This window comes from Podarcis melisellensis (assembly GCF_964234715.1).
Source record: "Podarcis melisellensis genome assembly, chromosome: 16".
Classification (NCBI taxonomy): domain Eukaryota; kingdom Metazoa; phylum Chordata; class Lepidosauria; order Squamata; family Lacertidae; genus Podarcis; species Podarcis melisellensis.
In genome coordinates, this window is record NC_138533.1 from 15,010,965 (window position 1) to 15,030,997 (window position 20,033).

The 20,033-nt window shown below is 50.0% G+C and overlaps 1 protein-coding gene across 1 annotated transcript in view; it reads left to right on the plus strand.

Annotated features, from left to right (window-relative positions):
* The window catches only part of RASGRP2 (RAS guanyl releasing protein 2), a 40,049-nt gene extending 30,724 nt beyond the window's left edge, over positions 1–9,325 (plus strand). The window contains exons 11-15 of the mRNA XM_081892155.1: positions 133–274; positions 1,150–1,186; positions 1,919–2,080; positions 7,831–7,931; positions 9,028–9,325. Of these exons, the coding sequence (XP_081748281.1) occupies positions 133–274; positions 1,150–1,186; positions 1,919–2,080; positions 7,831–7,889 (400 nt within the window). The 3' untranslated portion in view covers positions 7,890–7,931; positions 9,028–9,325. The remainder of the gene's footprint in view (positions 1–132; positions 275–1,149; positions 1,187–1,918; positions 2,081–7,830; positions 7,932–9,027) is intronic.
* Positions 9,326–20,033: the final 10,708 nt, after the last annotated feature.

Genomic DNA, 20,033 nt, shown 5'->3' on the forward strand with positions numbered 1-20,033 from the left:
CCCCCCCCAACCTATACATAGATTCCTGCAACATCACCCCCCCCCCAGCACAGAGACGCCTCTTGGTCTAGGGTTTGGGTCCTGCAGATGAGCCTTGGCCCCAATCAAATGCGCTTTCTTCTCTTCCCACAGGGACGGCTGCATCAGTCGGGAAGAGATGATCTCCTACTTCATGAAGTCCAGCACAGATCTCAACGGCAAGATGGGTTTCATCCACAGCTTCCACGAGACCACGTTCCTGCGCCCCGTGGCATGCCGCCACTGCAAAGGCCTGGTGAGCTAACCATAGGATTCTGCAGGAGAAAGGGACCCCCAAAGGTTGTCTAGTCCAGCCCCCCTGGAGTGCAGGAATCGCAGCTGAAGAATTCTCCACAGAGCTCAAGGTGGTGCCCGTGCTTCTCCCCTTCCTCATTTAACCCCCCACTCCCAAGCAACAACCCCCTGCAAGGGAGGTTAGGCTGAGAGGCATGGACCAACCTCAAAATCACCCAGTGAACCTCATGGCCAGGTGGGGATTCGAACCCTCATCTCTCTCAGGTCTTTGGCAGACACTTTAACCACTACACCACTGGCTCTCTCAAAGCGAAACAGGATTCGCTTATCATGCCATGGCAGTTTTTAAGTCTTCCCCGTTGTAAAGGTTGTGGCCATTTTACTACTGTGATTGCCTTGTTCTGAGGCATCTGAGGTTCTGAGATAGGATTTTATCATCATCTTGATGCAGATTTGTAATACGGGCTGCATATTTTAGTTTGAGGGCTGAAGAAGAAGCGTCTTGGGGTTCAAAAGGCTCTGCTGCCCTTCATCTACCTTCCAGGGTTTTCTTCTCTCTCTTTCCCCCCAGGCGTGCATGTTAGCAAGCTTTTGAATTGCACAGACCTCTTGTACTGCTGCCCAAGTGACCTGTGTAGTCTGAAACTTGCGGCATTCCTTTACCAATACCATTTGCACTGTAAGCAAAGTCCCTAGGAACCACTTTGGGTCTAATTTCCTTTCTTTAGGGCCAGCCAGTCAGTTTAATCTATCTTCTAAGGAATTGAGAGGCGAGAGGAGGAATGAATTGGAGGACTGTGTGTGTGGTTTCTTTTGGGCCACCTGAACCTTAAGTGACCTGAATGGGACATTTTTTTCTTCTCCCTCCCTCTCCAGATCCTTGGACTCTACAAGCAAGGACTAAAATGTCGGGGTAAGTTGCAGCAGGAGAGATTCAGAGATGGGTGAAAGGGGGGGGCTAATAGATTTCAAGGCTATCCTTGGGGTGGGGAGTTTCCCTAGACCTTTGTGAAGCAGGGCCGAATTTAGTCAGGGCTTAACACTAGAGCTTGTTTTCGATGACAGGTAGGAAAAAAATGGTCTTGCTCTGAGCATGTACAGAGTGCTCTCCACTGGATTGGAACCAGAACTTCCCTGCCTGAGAATATATTTTCTAGTCACCTGAACCTTTGCAGGACAGGTTAGCAACCAGTGGCCTTTTTTGGGGGGGGCACAAGCAGCCTTTCGCCTCCCCAGGTCTGTCACCATCCCCAGGCGGGACAGAGGAATTGGATGAATGAGTGGAATGAGTGAAAATTGGGCATAAATGAGTGAAAGGCAGAGAGGAATGAAGGAAGGTAAAGTAGTGTTTGCATGAGAGGAAGAGCCAGAGGTGTGTGTTGCTGGATGGAAGAAGGGGTGGAGAGAAGGGGTGCCCCACCCACTTTTTTGCCTTGGCCCTGCCCCCTTCTCCAAGGGAATGGGCCACTCCCCTTCGCCTCCACCTGGAGAGCTTGTTTTGCAGAAATCCAGTCCTTGCATGTCCGTAATCTGGACAGGGCTGCAAGCACTGACCATTGATGTCTGTGGAGGAGAGGCAGCTGCCATCTTTGCCCTGCAAGAGGGTTCTGTGGCCTCATTCTGGCTTCCCTTGTGTGCCTTTCAGCCTGCGGGGTGAGCTGCCACAAGCAGTGCCGGGACCTCCTCTCCGTCGAGTGCCGCAAACGCACCAAAAGCGTCAGCCTGGACGGCCCTGCCTCTCTACCTGCCCGCTCCTTCAGCTTCTCCTTGCCCCGGCCCGGGCGGGCAGCATCTCTGCGGCATACAGGTATGGAGAGCCCCCTAGGTAAAGGTAAAGGGACCCCTGACCATTAGGTCCAGTCATGGCCGACTCTGGGGTTGCGGTGTTCATCTCGCTTTATTGGCCAAGGGGGCCGGCATACAGCTTCCGGGTCATGTGGCCAGCACGACTAATCCGCTTCTGGTGAACCAGAGCAGCACATGGAAACGCCGTTTACCTTCCTGCCGGAGCGGTGCCTATTTATCTACTTGCACTTTGACGTGCTTTCAAACTGCTAGGTTGGCAGGAGCAGGGACCGAGCAACGGGAGCTCACCCTGTCGTGGGGATTCGAACCACCGACCTTCCGATCGGCAAGTCCTAAGCTCTGTGGTTTAACCCACAGAGCCACCCGCGTCCCTAAGGGGAGAGCCCCCTATGCACAGTCTTTCTCTCTCTCCCCCCTCCACAGTTGGGGTGGCGGCAGCTACGAATGAACATTACCCTTCCACCCTCCTTTTTGGAGACCCTCTTGCTGTGCCATGGCGCAAATTGCATCGGGCAGGATCTGTCTTGTCCAGAGAAAGCTCATACATTTAGAAAACTGAGGCCTGTCTCCAACATCCGGCACACAGGGGTAGACTCTCTTGAAGCATGGAGGCTCCTTTGGCTGCCATGGCTGACGCAGGGGAGAGACAGAGAGAGGCTCTAGCTCGACAGCAGAGGGACTGCTTTGCTTTCAGAAGGTCCAAGCCAGGTTCAGTCTCTGTCACCTCCAAGCCAGGCTGGGGAAGATGCTTGTCTGAGATGGAGGCGGAGAGATGCTGCCGACCAGTGTGGGCTGCCAACTGTTTTGAGCTAGAAGGGCTTGGGATATTGCAGAAGACCAAGTCAGACACCTGGTCCACGTAGCTCAGTATAGTTTCCACACTGCCTGGCAGCAGCTTAAAATGCAGAGCAGTCATTCGCTAGACAGTATACCTGAAGCAGCGTCTCCACCCCCATTGTTCAGCCTGGACACTGAAGTCCACCTCCGAGGGCCTTCTGGTGGTTCCCTCACTGCGAGAAGTGAGGTTACAGGGAACCAGGCAGAGGGCCTTCTTGGTAGTGGCACCCGCCCTGTGGAACGCCCTCCTATCTGATGACAAGGAAATAAACAACTGTCTGACTTTTAGAAGACACTTGAAAGCAGTCTTGTTTAGGGAAGTTTTTAATGTTTGATGTTTTATCGTGTTCTTAATATTCTGCTGGGAGCTGCCCAGAGTGTTTGGGGAAACCCAGCCAGATGGGCATTAATAATAATAATAATAATAATAATAATAATAATTTTTAGGGGGTTGTAGCTTTTATCTGCTTGTTTCCAATTGTCAGCACATTAGATGGACCCGCTTGCCCTTCCTTCTTCCTCTCCCAGAAACATGCATCTGTTGTTGTCCCCAGATCCTCTTATTTTTCTCTTTGTCTTTGCATCCCTCGTTCTTTTTCTCGCAAGCCCACTTGCCCCTCCTTCCTTCCCCACCCGCTGAGCCTCGCCCTGGACCGGAAACCCACTTCCCTCTCCGATAACGGTTCAGCCCAGCCTGGCTTCCTGCCATGTTCACTTCTGGCTGACAATAACTCTCAGACAGGCTTCCTGCCTGGGTCACATCCACCCCTTGCTCACTCTCTGTGTTTTCACTTTGGGAAGAGGCCATCATCATGAGACCGTAAGGGCAGCCTTCTGGACCAAGCGAATGGCCCACTGAGTCCAGCACCCTGTTATCAAGAAATGCTAACCAGGTGCCCCAACGGGAAACCAATAAGCAGGACTCCAGCACAATAGCCCTACTCCCTCCTGTGGTTTCTTATTCCTCTTGTGCTGGGCCCGGGGGTAACCTGTGAAATGCGGTCCAGGACTGGTCCAGAATCCGCAGGTTCCGCTGGGAGTCAGTCTGACAGGGTCAAGGCAGGAAACCAGGCAAGGAGAGGTGCAGGATCTCAGGCAGGATCTAGCATACAGCAATGTTGCTCTCACAACCTGGGACGGGGTCCGACAGCCTTTTATCTTTGTTGGGGTAGCGGCCGGTCCTGATCCCCCGGCGACTCACCTCTCTGTTCCGCCCGAAGGTTAGCATTCCTCCTGCGAGTACTCAGGTCTCTCCTTCTCTCAGACCTTAGTCTCTGCAGCTCGGGAGACGTCGGTGGGTTACTAGACCCAGAGGCCACCTCAATCTCCCCATACCCAGCCGGTAATGGAGCAGCTGTAAGTGATGGCCCAGCTGAAGGCAATGAGGTAATCCCTGCATCTGGAGCCAGGGCAGGCTCAGGCCCCTGACTCGGCCCAGCTGGTGTTTGTTGCAGGGGAACCTGTGCAGACTGGGCCTCTTCAGGATCAGGCCCCAGACTTGGTTCAGATGATGCCTGAGGCAAAAGATCTGGTGCAGACCGAGTCTCCTCTGGTTCCGAGTCCCAGGCCATCACACCTCTATTGCAGAAGGTTGGACTGGATGACCCTTGGGATCCCTTCCAACTCTATGATTCTGTTATTCCAACTGGTATTCAGAAGCATTGCTTCCTCCGCCCATGGAGACAGGGCATAGCCGTCATGGCCGGTAGTCATTGAGAGCCTTGTCCTCCCATCAGTTTGCCTAATCCTCTTTTAAAGGTGTCTTATGTCTTATGTTGGTGGTAATCACTGCCTCCTGTGGCAGTGAGTTCCATAGTTTAGCTACATGCTGAATGAAGGAAGACTTTCTTTTGTAGGTCAGGGCTGGGTTCGGGGGACTTTGTGGCTCAGTAGCAAAGCGCTCACTTTGTGCACGGAAGATCCCGGTGGCAGCATCTCCAGTCAGAGCTGGGAAAAGGCTCTCACCTGAGACCCTGGAGCTGCCTGTCAGTGTAGACAGTACTGAGATAGATGGACCTGACTACAATACAAAACAGCTGCTTCCTACGTCCCTGTGGGTCGGGGTGCGGTGCAGTGCAGGGGAGATTTCAGTTCTCTGGGCTGCTATTTTCTACTTCTGTAGAAAATAGAAGCAGCGTGATGTGGCAAAATGCAGCACTTTTCGGGTGGAGTGACAGCGGCAGGGAGGAACCGCAGTGCAAACATTTTTTGTAAACCACTTCTGGGGTTTTATTACCATCGAGCAGCATGTGAATTGTGAGAAATAAAATAAAGGAAATATGTCAATCTCATGAGTTGGGTTAAAAAGCCCCTTTGCAATATCTGAGTGTGAAGCCCCTCTCTGTGTGTCATTGTTCCTCTTGCCATCACCGCCTTCCGCCCTGCAAAACATCAGCTGCTTCTCCCTGTAGCACCTTGCAGTGGCTGGATTGTGGAGGAGCATCTCCCCCTGGCGTCCTCTGCCTGCTTCGCAAGCCAGGAGTTTGAGATTACTTTGGCAGTGGCTGCTCTGCGTTGATCCAGGGGGAGAAGGAAAAGAGGAAGGTGGCTTTCCCTTCCTGCAGGTGCTGAATTCATAGCCGATGAATATATATCCCTTGATATATATATTTTTAAGTCATTGAATCAGTTTACATAAAATAAAATTGCTTAAGTTATCTAAAGGAAAAATTAAAAATTTGAGACTTTTGGAAAGTTAAAACAACAGTAGACTAAAAATGGATTAAAACTTGCATCTGTTTTCTAAATATCTGGATGGGCTTGTCTAAAGAAAAGTGTTTATAGCTGGCGCCCAAAAGATTATGGGGATATCAATAGGCAGGTGTCAAGGCTGGAGACAGGGGAAAGTCAGCAATAGCTCACAAGATGCCAGTGAAGTTAACTCTTTAGTCAAAGAAACCGAAGTGGTGCAGGCCTAGTGATCACAGCGACTCTTCCCAGTAGCTCTTGCCCCAATGAGGCCGTTGTGAGGACTGAAGGTCCCTGCCTTCCTGCTGCTTCTCTAAGACTCCTCCCCCAGTTCCTCCGCCAGCAGACAAGACAAAGGAGTCTGTCTTGTCTCTCATTGCTCTGCCCTCTTCATACCTCTGTGTGCTGGTCCCGGGGGGAAGGTTACCGTTGGTGTAGTCAAAGTCCAGTCCTGGGTCACTAGCCTGGAAACAGTTCACAAGGAGCGGGGCGAGGTCCGAAGCAGGAAGCCGGGCGGGGACAGGAACACTGGAGGGTCAGGTCTGGGTCCGGGCAGGAGCAGGTATTCAACGACGTTGCTCCCACAACCTGGGACCGGGCTGACTGGCCTTTATCTTCTCTGAGGCCAGGGGTGGTCCCAGCCCCCAGGAGACCCGCCTCTCTTGGCCTTAAGGCGAGCACTCCTCCTGGGAGAAACCAGTTCCCTCCGCTTCTCTGCCCTAAGCCTCTGCAGTTCAGGAGAGGCTGGGGAGTTACTGGACCCAGGGGGAGACGCACCTTCCTCTGGCAGGGCCGGGAGAGGCGCACCTGTAGGTACTGTGTCCTTAATCACCTCTGGAGCTAGAGTGGAATCACCTGGTGCCTGCTCCTGAGGATCCGGCACAGGTGCAGGCGCTTCAGATCTGAGGCCCTGACTCAGTTCAGCTGGCCCTGGAGGTGGGGACTCCTGTGCAGGCTGGGATTCCTCCGGTTCAGCCTCTGAATTGGATTCCCAGGCCACCACACTCTGCAGGTTCTGTGGGGAGGGGAGCTGGTCACAGCAGGAGGGGGAGACTCCCTAGATTCTTCAGCAGCCGGCCTCGTCTCCCGGCCATCCTCTCCTGCCTCTGCTTCTAGTCTTCTCTTCCTGCTCACCAACCCCTGTTGCCTCTTCAGCTTCCGACTCCCCCCCCAGCCTCCCCCCTCTGACCACTCATCATGGTCCCACCACCACTCCCCGGGTTCTGAGCCTTCTCTGGGGGTTCCCCAGCTGGCGCCTCCCAGTGCTCCTCGGCATCCAGCCAAACCACAACAGCAGGGAGTTCCAGTGTGTGGGTGCTGCTGCCACATTAAAAGCCTTGCAAATGCGGAACGCGTATTACGTGGCACCTGTCATAGAGCCAGTTCTGCAAACTAAAGCAGTCAAGTGGGTCCATATATGGAGTATACAATGCTGGGGGGTTAATATTTTTGCAGCAAAGACCTGGGAGGCTGCTGGAATATATTGGCCCCCTTTTCCATAGAAAAACCTTATATTAACTTTGGTAGATCTTTGGGCATTTTCAATAGTTTTTTTAACCTGATAATGCCCCGAGACCTTTTCTTGGAAGGTTATACCCAGGTATTTAAAAGATGATACCTGTTCAATAGGTATTCGATTGTCAATTCTCCATTTGTGTCTCATTCTTTTTTTAGAGAACACCATAACTTTGGATTTGCTATCGTTAATTGTTAATTGTTTGGCAGGACAGTAAACAGTAAGAGATCTTAGAAGTTTTCTTAGGTCTATACTGGGAGGGCTGTACCAGCCAATTTAAGGGGGTGGGCATTTTCTTTCTCTATGTTTCCTACTAAGGAGTTAATACAGAAATTGAATAAAGTAGGCACAAGGACACAGCCTTGTTTAACACCAATGGTAGGTTTAGATTTCCTTGGATAAATGGCCCTGTCGGTCACACCTAACCTGGACCCGAGTGTTTTCATATAAACCATGGATGAGACACAGTAGATGTCTGTCTATGTTTGAGGCGCTTAGTTTTCCCCGAAGCCTATCGCGTGATATTAAATCGAAGGCAAATTCAAATGTATCCCTGTTGTGTTTTATGACTTCCTTGATATTGTATGTGGGCTGGAACTGGTCTGTGACTGAAATAATGAATTTCATTCATTGCTGGGGGGTGTAATTCAAGGAACCCAGCGAAAGTGCCTTTCAATTCAACCCCCATCCTCCTTCGTGTCTCCTTTCAGAAATCCAGGAAGAGGACACGCAAGCGGTGGAGGACGGGGTCTTTGACGTCCACCTATGAGGCCGATGCCAGAGGGGGCAGCCTGTGGGTCTGGCGTGTCAGGTGAGGATGGCTGAGGGTTCCTGGCTTCCCATTCTGGTCCTGGGGGTGAAAGGGGTGGGGGAGGGGCTGCTAAGGAGGAAAAGGGCCCCGCAGTGCTTTGCCCTGGCTCTTCCTCACTCTGAGCTGTGGCTGTTGCATGGAGAGCATCCTCTGCACGGCCCACCTTTGGGAGTGGAGCCCAGGAATGTGGACCATGCACCCCACCCTTTCCAGCTATTTCTGGACAATACGGCTTGCACAATCCTTCAGCATCGGCCATTCTAGTTGGTGCTGATGAGAACAGGGGGCCAAAAGGTCCTGGAAGGAGTTGGGTATCGCTCCAATAGCAAAGGCAGTCTCTCCCCTCCTCAGAGTGGGGCAACTTAGAAGCGAGGCAGGGGCAACGGCATGCTTGATGTTTGCAAACACACACACACAAACCTCTTTAAATAAGTACAGTGGTACCTTGGTTCTCGAACTTAATCCGTTCCAGAAGTCCGTTCCAAAACCAAAGCTTTCCAAAACCAAGGCACGCTTTCCCATAGAAAGTAATGCAAAATGGATTAACCTGTTCCAGACTTTTAAAAACAACCCCTAAATCAGCAATTTAACATGAATTTTACTATCTAATGAGAGCATTGAGCCATAAAATAAACAATGCACAGCAGCCACACAATCAATCAGTCAGTAGCTGAACTGGGTTCCACACAGTCACAAAAGCAAAAAAAAAAAAAACCCCACAAAAACAGGAACACAAATTAAATAGCAAAAACAGACAGACCTCAGTATAACACTCAAAACAGAAGTGTGGCACTCAAAACGGAGCATGTTCAGCTTCCATAAAAAGTTCGCAAACTGGAACACTTACTTCTGGGTTTGCAGTATTTGGGTTCCAAGTTGTTTGAGTACCAAGGTGCTTGAGAACCAAGGTACCACTGTACAACAAAATGCAAAAAAAAGCAATGTCTTTCGAAGTGCCTGCACCAAGACGAAATGCAAATTTGTGCACAAATGAAAGCTGAAAGTGGTTGGCACCATCTCATGAACGAACACCGGTGAAATGGATGGACGGATTGGCCTGCCGATTTGCCTCCAACCCATGTCTTTGTCTTTGCAGAACCATCTCCTCCGTGGACACCCCCCACCACCACCACGCCCTCAGCTGTGGCCTTCCAGTGACCTCCCCCCAGCTCATGTGGGATTCTGTGTGTTTTCATGGGGTGGGCTTGAGATATGAAGAGAGGCGGTCCACTGAGGTTTCGTCCGGAGCCCCTCCTTCTCCTTGGACACGCCTTCTGGGGGGTGCTGGGGCCTCTTCCTCCGATCGCAGGCCCTCCCAAAACGTGTGTATATTTGTATCAAGAACTGGACTCAAAGATGTAATAATTATTATAATAAATTTGACACTTCCTGCCTGTCCATCTCTTCCATTCTCAAAATGTCCCCTGGGTAGAGCTGGGCGATACCTGGTTTCCAACATCGCAATATATCACCAGTTAAACATATATACATATATAAATATACCAACATATCACAATGTCTGAAATAAGGATGGAGCTATGTAGAGGCATTGGCTGGTATCACAATTGTGATTTTTGTGCAGCACACACCCACACCCACCATGATTCACAATGCATTGCGAGGTCAAAAAGTATTAAACTGTTATCACGATATGGATTTCAAACTGGTTTTGGATGATATATTGATATATCACCCAGCCCTACTCCTGCGAGGTTGACCTGAGGAGGGTCTCTCTCTTTCCTCCTCCCTTTTTCTCTTTCTTTGAGACTCCCCACTCTCTCTCCTGTGTGCTTGGCTGGTTTCCCCTCCAGGTCCCAATAAGCCCCACTTCCTTCTTCTTTCCTTTGACCAGGCTGCCTCCTAGTGCTTCAGCAGCAGGTGGATATCCAACAGGTGAAGCTGCCCTACCACCTCTGTACCTCCATGTCACCTAACCTATTTAGAATCAGTTGCAAACTGCCGCCTTTGCATGCGCAGAGTGGATGCAAATTCTCCGAAATCCAACCCACAGCAATGCTGGGCAGGAATTGCCATGCAGCTGCCTTTTGGGGAGGCGGGTGGTGGCGGAGGTAGGGGGGGGGCTGGCATCTTCTATGTAGAACAGTCCTGGGGAGGGGAGGGAGGGGGGCACAGTTGATTGGATGAATATCGATATGATCTCCCCCTTCATTTCTTGTCAAATCAGACAGGGGAAGAAAAGAGAGAAAAAATAAAATAAAAAACCCAGTATTGATTCCTATCCGTCCCCCTCCCTCCTGCGTCTCCTCTGGGGTGACAGCTTCTGTTTATCATTCCATATGGCTCATGTCAACACTGCCTTCGCAGGGGCCTGGAATTTCTGGCAAGGTGTTAACACGCTGCACAAATCTGCCTCTTGCCCCATATAGCAACATGTCCCTCTGCCCCACAAGCTCACACGCAGGGTTAAGGGGCCCCTCACACACAGACACACACACATACACACAGCCGCCTTTCTTAAGAGCCCCCCTTTTCACTGCTTTGGGGCTGTTGAAAATAAATATTCTACACCACTGTACAAATACTGAGTGGAGGAGGCGGCTTGCATTTCCCTTCTGTGGCAAGCAAAAGGCACTCTGCCCATGCTTAAGGGCACTGTCATCACTTCACATGTTCCAATGGTCAAGCCTGCTTTTGGAAAAAAAAAACCTGGGCTCTTCTTTCCCAAAGGCAAATTACAAGAGGAGAAAGTCTAAGAAGGCAAGGAGCTGGGATAGAGGAGATGGAACTTCCCCCTGCAGAGGCACCCTACCTCTGAACACCAGTTTCTGGGGGAAACAGCAGGAGTGGAGGGGGCTCCCTTTTGTCAGTGATTCCTGGATTTGGGTCCCTTCTACCTGCACAATTCTATGGTTTTGTGGCTTGTGGCTGCCCAGTGTGGGGAAGCAGAGGTGGAGCAGCACAGATCTCCTTTGTTCTTGTCTGGCAGGGAACACTCTTAGGAACAGAGGCTCCTGCCTTAAACTAAGTCCGACTATGAGTCCATTCAGCTTTGCCCACACTGGCTGGCAGCATCCCTCCAAGGCTTCTGATTGTGTGGAAGAGAGACAGATTCTTTGGGGAGGGGAAGGAGCTCTGCTCCCCTTTCAGAGTTAAGCAGGAGAGCGGGGTGGGGTGGGGATTGGGAAATGAATTATGAAAAGTATTGATTGGCGCATGGATGGCAGGAGCGATAAGCTCCAGGCAGCCTTAAGCAGGCCGGTAAACATGGCCTGGCTCTCAGCTCCCCTCTGGCTAAGCGGATTAAAGGGGAGGGGGAGACGTGACCTTTTCAGGAAAGAACCTCCTCTGCTGACAGCAACTTTGTGCCCCCCCCCCAGCATCTCGGCTCTGAGCCAAAACAGCTGGAGTGCCTCAAGATTTGCCCCCCTCCCAAGCCCAAGGCAAGTTGCTGTTTCCCAAGCAAAGGGATCAGGGAGGGACTTGGAGACAATTTTGTGCATTGTTGGGGGGGGGTCCCCTGTTAGGGCTTGGACCCCTCCCCTTTGCTTCTGTGGCCACCTCAGACTAGCGATGGGTCAGGATTGTGCTGGTAGGCATAGAACTGTCAAACTGAAAGAGGGACGCCAAAGGCCATTATTCCCACCCCCTGCAATGCAGACATCATAGACTTTGGTATGGCAACTGGGTAAACTTGGGGAGCTGCCATGTCCTAGTCGTGCCCCCCAAATGCCCTCGGCTTGTCTTGGTCACTTTGGGCCTTTGTGCTGGGCAGCTGGCAATGAGCTGCCATTCCCCACAATGCCCTGGGGCATTGCAGGACATTTGAGGGCGAGCCCAGAGGAGGCTCTGCTATCACAATAGACATCCACGTGGAGAGATTTGCTAGCCCACTTAAATCTCTCACAGGGGCCAGCCAGTGAGATGGGAGGCCTAGGACATGAGAGCTGTGCTCCTCAATATCTGGAATGCACAGCTAGACTGCCCCTGGCCATGGAGGATTGGCTATCACAGTAGAAGTCTATATGGAGAACCCTGCTGGATGAGGCCAATGGTCAAAAATGTCAGGATCTCCGCTCGGCCAAGCTGATAAAGCTCACCTTCCCCCGGAATCACCCTCCCGACAAATAATTAATGACCCGAGCCTTTGATGAGGCCTCAGGCACATTCCCATTAAGCAGAGTTTCCAGCAGCATGCGGAAGGATGAGACAGTATGAGCTACGTGGCTAAAGAGTTTTAGTATCTTCTACGCAGACAGCAAAGAAAAATACATACTCTCTCTATGAAAGCAGAGAGCAACTGAAACAAAGGAACAGGAAACCAGTAATGTCACATCCGTCTCCTCTCCCGTGAGACTTCCAACAGCCTGGTCTGTCTCTGGAATGTAAACAGAGTCTTGTGACTCCAAAGCACTGCTCAGTGGCAAACAGAAACTAACACAATCTAGTCCAGCATTGTGACTTACCTCACAGTGGCCAGCCAGGTCCCCCAAAGGGGGGCCCACAAGCAGCACCTGAGCGCAAGAGCCCTCTGCCACCCACCCCCGGTTTCCAGCACCTGGTATTCAGAAGCATTGCAGGATCAACAGCATCAGATGCAACTATACTGTTTGGGGCATAGCTGTCAAGTGTCCCTTATTTGGCGGGACAGTCCCTTATCCCAGTGCCATGTCCCACTGCTGTCCCTTATTGATGAGGCTTCATTTGGCTGCTGGTTGGGCTTTCTGCCTTTGGCTCAGAGGGGTTCAGAAGTTGAACATACCTGTGCCCGGAAAATCCCTTATTTTGGCTGCTGGTCCCTTATTTTCAAATCTGTAAGTTGACAGCTATGGTTTGGGGTTGGGATTCAGCATGGTTTCTTTTGAGATGGCTCCCTCAGCTTCTGTTTCTAGAAGGCAACAGGTAGAGGCAGGATTTGATAAGGAGTGGGGTGGGTTCAGGGTGTGGAAGTTCCTCCTCCTCCTCGTGATTTCTTATTTTTATTTTTCCTCGGAACCACGCTCAAAGCGACTCACAGCAACGTACAGAATAAAACAGAACAACATTTCAAGATCAGAAACAACACAGTTTAAACTAAAAGTCACCCTAATATTGACAGGACAAATAAACATCTCAGGTTAATAAAGTCAGAAACAATGCCTAGCAATATGAGACAGCCAAATAGCAGCAAAATCAATACGCTTCCCTCCCCCACAGGCGGGGTGGGGGGTAAAGGAGGTGGGAAATTTGGTGCCCCCTTGATGGTTCCAGCAGACTTCCTCCTGTAGCAGTTGTGAATTTATTTGTTTGTTTATTGAATAAATTCTAGACACTGCTTGGTTCTAAATGAAAAGCCCAAAGCGGTTTACAAAAAGGCCAAACAAGAAAATCAAGGGGGAAAATAATACAGCAATGAAAATCTAAAACAGATTGAAATTCACGTCGACTTGCTATGCATCCGGTAGGCTTGTCTAAGCAAGAATGCTTTTAGCAGGCAAGGAAATGGATACAGTGAAAGCGCCTTCTTGACATCAATAAGCAGGGAGTTCCAAAGTGCAGGTGCTGCCACACTAAATGATGCGGAACAGGTATAATTTGGCACCTGCAGTCATGCCAATTGAATTAAGGGGCTGCCTTCCCCCCTCCCCAATGACCTGAGCCCTAGAATCGATCTAAAGGGTGCATTCGTAGGAGACTCTTCCTCGAGGCTACTACAGTGGTACCTCGGGTTAAGAACTTAATTCATTCCAGAGGTCCATTCTTAACCTGAAACTGTTCTTAACTTGAAGCATCACTTTAGCTGATGGGGCCTCCTGCTGCTGCTGTGCCGCCGGAGCACGATTTCTGTTCTCATCCTGAAGCAAAGTTCTTAACCCGAGGTACTATTTCTGGTAGTGGAGTCTGTAACCTGAAGCGTATGTAACCTGAGGTAGCACTGTATTGGCATGGTGTGTATGTGTGGGGTGGGGGGAGAGAGAGAGAGACTCTGACTTTGTACCTTTCTGAGCAAATGGGAGGTTTGCCCCCATCTGGCCTGGCATCACTGGCGTTTCACTCCCACAAAATGCCACGAGATGGGTGGAAATGAAAAGAAAAAGGACGAAGGGTTACGCTGAATAATTCATTTGTGGCAAATTAATTATGCATTAATAAATAAGGGTTTAACCATCGGCTACAACATGTGCATTAGGTGACGGGTTGCATGGTTGCTGGCGATGGGTGGCATTTGAGGTGCTGTGGCACTTTGAACAGAGGGGCATAGGAGGGAAGGCTTGGTGGGGGGGCACTTCCTGGCCCCCTCTTCCCCTCCACCCTCAGTAAGGCATCCAGAGAAAAGTCACTGCCACAGTTCCTGCTAATCATTTAAATGCAACCTTAAGTGGCTTTTACTGCTCCTTGTTCAATAAGCCACCAATTTGGTAGGCATCTTAAGCCTGTCCTCCCAGGGAGGTTTACTCCAGTGTAAGCACCTGCGTTGCACTGCAGTCTGGATTTGTGGCACTCTCAACACAGTCCGTCAGGCTGTTCCAGTCTGAGGCATTTGGCTGCTATGCAACCTGCGCGGGTTGTGTCTCCTGTGACCCCCAACACACTTTGTTATACAGTGGTACCTCAGGTTACATATGCTTCAGGTTACATACACTTCAGGTTACAGACTCCGCTAACCCAGAAATAGTACCTCAGGTTAAGAACTTTGCTTCAGGATGAGAACAGAAATCGTGCTCCAGTGGTGCGGCAGCAGCAGGAGGCCCCATTAGCTAAAGTGGTGCTTCAGGTTAAGAACAGTTTCAGGTTAAGAACGGACCTCCAGAACGAGTTAAGTACTTAACCTGAGGTTCCACTGTATTGCAAATGATGGTGGAGTCCCCTCTACTCTGCACTCTCTACAGGTATGTGGCTGAAAAACTCCCATGAGTTATTTCTTTATTGCAGCCATCTCCTAACTTTTTCTCCAAGGAGCTCAAAGTGTGGCACACATGGTTCTGGCCCTCCTCATTTAATCCCCACAACAACCCTGAGAGGTAGGTGAAGCTGAGATGCAGGGATTGGCCCAAGGCCACTCGGTGAGCTGTGGCTAGATCTACACACAGATGGGGACGGGACGCTATAAATAAGTCAAAAATTAAATCGTTATAACAAAAGAAAAAAAGCTATATGTAAAATCACATAGACAAAATTATATGCTCTACAGCACCACCTGGTGTTACGTGTTTATAACGCAGTTATAGCATCGTAAATGGGCTAGTGTGGCTGAGTCCTTTGTGTCCAAGTGGGAATTCAAACCTCCCAGGTCATTTGAGCAGCACAACAACCCTGTGAGGTAGGTTAGGCTGAGAGGGAGGGATGAAGGATTTGAAGCTTGGTCTCTCCCAAGCCCTAATGCAGCATTCTAATCACTACATGGCACTAGCTCTCTGCTGCCCTTGCTTATCTGCTTTGAATAGCTCAGGGGACAGAGCACCGGATGGCTTTGCCTTTTTCACAGATGGGGAAAACTAAGGTTTCTTGCAAAACTTGTCTTTTAACCGGAAGGCACTTCAATGTACTCACTGTAGTGACAAAAGAAAGAGAAGGGAGGTGGATGACTTCTCTTTAAAGAGGGTTATGTATGTATAAGCCCCCCCCCCAATTTCTCATGTGCAAGAGCTTGTTGTTCACTTAACGGTTTATTTTTAAAACTTCTATCCCCTCTCAGGGCAGGTTACAGCAATAAAGTGTACCAAAAAAGCCAACAATAAAATATTAAAACCAATCTAAAATAAAAAAAACAACAATCCAGACATCATACTAGTATATCAAATTTCTATAGTCCAAGCATCACTTATACTAAAAAGCCGGGCGGAAAAGATACATTTTCAATTGGTGTCTAAAACTGAACAAATGCTAGAATAAGATAAGGAAATGAGTGAGTTTGGGAACATATGAGAGAGGAGGAGAAGGAGGAATAATGTTTGTATCTGACTTTCCAGCTTAGTGGTCTTCTATTTCTTAAAAGCTTTTCACCAGCGAAGCTAGTTAAGTATGGAACTCCCTGCCACTTGGATGACTTTAAAAGAGGATTGGACAAATTCGTACAGAAGGTGAAAGCTAATAGGTTCTTGTGGATCCTCCAGGTCCAGAGACAGTCTATCTGGATTCCTAGATCCTCAGGGGCATTTGCTTACTCTGAGAACAGGATGTTGGATTTGACAGGCCCCTGATCTTGTTACAGGACTTGTAAACTGTTTGTTTGCAAAGCATTCTCTAACATTTTAAACACAAGTTTCCAAAAACAAGCATAACACGGCGTAAACGTCGACAGTAACCAAATTAAAATAATTAGAGCCTACCCATAAAACAAGCAGGAGATAAAAAAAATACCCAACGCAAGACAATAAAATCCATCTCATTTCACATTCTTCTTGAGTTCCTGTCGGCTTCCTCCCTCCTAATTACAAACGATCATGCAGGAACTACCTCAATCCAGAATTACTGTTTTTCCTTCCTCAACTACCGAAATAAATAAAATATCAAATCACATACAGATCATAGTTACTTATTTATAGGCTTCCTAGTCCACCTTGTTGCACGTGGCCTCGAGGGATGGCAAAGAGCCTTTGATTGGCAATTAAGCCTCGCCGAAAGGTGGCATTAACGAGGCCTGGCCACAGGGTGACCGGATCCTGACCCTTTCCAGCAAACGCTGCTGTTCTTATGGCTCCGACTTAGCAGCAAGCAAAGATTCAGCTGGTCTCTCCAGATGTGTATGTTTGCAGCTGCACCTGTTGGGTTTATTTATTAGACCAGGTTCTGCAACCGATTAAAGTACAGAGGTACCTCGGGTTAAGTACTTAATTCGTTCCGGAGGTCTGTACTTAACCTGAAACTGTTCTTAACCTGAAGCACCACTTTAGCTAATGGGGCCTCCCACTGCGGCCGGAGCACGATTTCTGTTCTCATCCTGAAGCAAAGTTCTTAACCCGAGGTACTATTTCTGGGTTAGCGGAGTCTGTAACCTGAAGAGTATGTAACCTGAAGCGTATGTAACCCGAGGCACCACTGTAGTAGAGCCAAGGGGCTCCTCACACAAGGCAATGCCCTGGGCAGATTGGATGCAAGCTGCTTTGGATTGTCCTGGACAAAACAACACAATGAACAAATTTAATAAATACCACAACCACTACTACTTCTAACCATTATGCCAATTACTGGGGTGGCTCAGAGCAAGGCAGCGGCAGGGAGCCCTGATGGCACCCAGGCAGCTGCTTACGGATGCCTGCTGTGCTGGCGCCATGCCTGATATCTATAGCAAGGTTTCCTGTTAACCTGGAGAAAATATGAAGTTACTGGAAGTGGAACAGAAACCAGGCGCTTCCTTAAATCTGCACAATCTACGTGTCAGCAGAACCAGGGATTATGTTTTGTAATTTGGCACCTTGTCCTCCTCCCCAACCCTGGGCTGATCGAGGAACACAGGGCTCAATCATCGGGGCACGTTTTTAAACTGCAGAAACCGTTAACATGAGAAGAGCCTGCTGGATCTACCCCAGCCTCTTGTCCTCACAGTGGCCAACCAGATGCCCCTGGGCCCCTTAACTTCCATGGGTCTACGCTTGAGCGGAACTTAGTTGGCAGTGTGGTGTAGTGGTTAGAGTATTCGGCTATGAACTGGGAGACCAGGCTTCGAATCCCTGCTCAGCCATGAAGCTCACTGGGTGACCTTGGGCCAGAAGCACCACCGCCTCTCAGCCTAACCTACCTCACAGGGCTTTTGTGAGGGTGAAATGGGGGGGGGGGGAGAGAACGACGTATGCCACCTTGAGACCCTTGGAAGAAAAGCTGGCGTATAAATGTAATAAACACCCACAAGGAGCAAAATAACAATTCTAATTCTGCCACTTTCCCTCCTTCTCCTGCACAGCACAATCAGGGTAGCTGTGTATAGATTGAAGAACCCATCAATAGGAGGCAAAACTTTGCCTAAATGTGCCAGATTATTATTATTATTATTATTATTATTATTATTATTATTATTATTATTATTATTTTGCAGCATCCTTCAGGCTAGGTGGGGTCTGTGTTCCACCCCTGCTCTCCCCCAAGCTAGTGATCTTTGGGAGCTCTCCTCCACCTTTGACTGCACACAGTGGCTGGCTCCATGGCAAGCTCCGTCTCTCAGAGGTGGGTGCACATCTTCTGCTGAAAGCCTTCCTCCTTCGTTCAGCACTTCTGACACCATGTCGTGCTGCTAATCGGGCTTAATGAAGCTGCATCTTTGTCAAGGAGAGAGGAATTGAAATCAAATGCAAGGAGTTGGTCTGCTCTGGTATAGAAAGTCTGCTTTGCCAGCCTAGACAGACCCCTCCGTCTCCTCCATCCCGGCCCGGTTTTATACTCCTATATAACGGTGAAACAAGTGAGGCTGGTGTAGACCCACCACAAATCTGTGGTGGTTCTGATGAGAAGTGTAGTGAGAGGCAAAAGGTTAAAGCTCCCTCCCCGCCATGCATTAGTGTCCTGGCCTGGATCAGGCTCCCTACCCTGGGCAATTTATGTCACTCCCCACCTATTAAAGGCACAGGTGCATCAATGACATGCCATATTGGCCCTCAGTTCACCTAGAGCGCAAACATCCGAGGAGCATCGTCAGATGTAATTTCCACAAAACCAAACGAAGCCTATTCCCAAGTCAGCTAGCGGAGGATTCCTTGGAAATGTGACCAGCCAACCCCACTAAGGGCAGGGGGGCTGGACTTGTGCCCCTAAGTCCTGTCCTGTTGGCAAGGCTGTAAGCAGCAGACGGCCAAGCCTGAGCCCCCTCCCCGCCCCAATGCCCCTGAAAAGAGAGCTCGGCTCAGTCCTCCTGATGCCATCAGAGGCTGCGTCTAATTAGTGGTTTTTCTGCGGCTGCCTGAGAGTGCTCTGCGGCTTCGTTCCTGGAGTGATTTGACGGCCTCTTGGAGGCTCTCTGGCCCATTAAAACGGAGGTCTTGGGGTGGCTAATGGGGAATTGGTTGGTGCCTCTCTTGATACTTTGGCGGCAGCCAGGGGTGAGGGATGGCATGCTGTTTTTACAGTGTCTTGGGTTTTCCGTTTGAGAATCTGTCTCCAGCCGCAGTGGTGTGACTGGCTCTTGGGACTGAGCTTGCTGCTGCCCCTTAGTTTCCACCTGAGCAGGGCCACTTCAGAAATGCAGACCCCCAACCTGTGCCCGTTGCATCTTGGTCTGGGGTACAGTGGTGGAGTCCAGCAGGGTCTAACCAGGAATAGTTTGCAAAGGACAGCAGCAATCTCTTTCTCTAGAGGGCCACAGGGAATGAAAGTGGGGGCAGGAGGAGGAGGGTATGTGGGGGTGGGCAGAGATAGCTCAAGTTTTGCAAACAGAAGGGGCCCAGGTTCAATCTCCCCCCTAGGGGAACTCTTGCCAGTCAAGGGGGATGATACCAAGCTGGCTGGGGAAATGGGGTGACCTGGTCAAAGGCAGCTTTTGGGGGTTCAGGGGAGGAGGAGGAGAAGAAGAAGAAGAAGAAGAAGAAGAAGAAGAAGAAGAAGAAGAAGAAGAAGAAGAGGAGGAGGAGGAGGAGGAGGAGGAGGAGGAGGAGGAGGAGGAGTAGTAGTAGTAGTAGTAGTAGTTTGGATTTGATATCCCACTTTATCATTGCCCTAAGGAGTCTCAAAGTGGCTAACATTCTCCTTTCCCTTCCTCCCCCACAACAAACACTCTGTGAGGTGAGTGAGGCTGAGAGTGACTGGCCCAAGGTCACCCAGCAGCTACAGGTGGAGGAGCAGGGAAGCGAACCCGGTTCACCAGATTACGAGTCCACCGCTCTTAACCACTACACCACACTGGCTTCAACACTCAGGAGAATGGCCTACTGTGCCTGTGAAAGGTCCCAGGCTCAGGACCCAGGCTTTTGCCATCCCAGCAGCCTCCTGGTACTCGAAACTCCAACTCCCACAACTGTTTTGGACTCCCATCAAAGTTCAAAACATCTGGGGGGCACCAAATTGGTGAAAGCTGAGCTAGAAGGATGCTGAGGAGGGTAGCATCTGAAAATGGTCCAGAAGCTGCTGGATGCTAGGAGGTGGCACAACAGCTTGGAAGCTGAGCTGAGCACTGAATCGCCGTTGGAGGGGCACATGGATGTCACCACAACCGCGACTCTGAGTTAGGAAAGGAAGAAA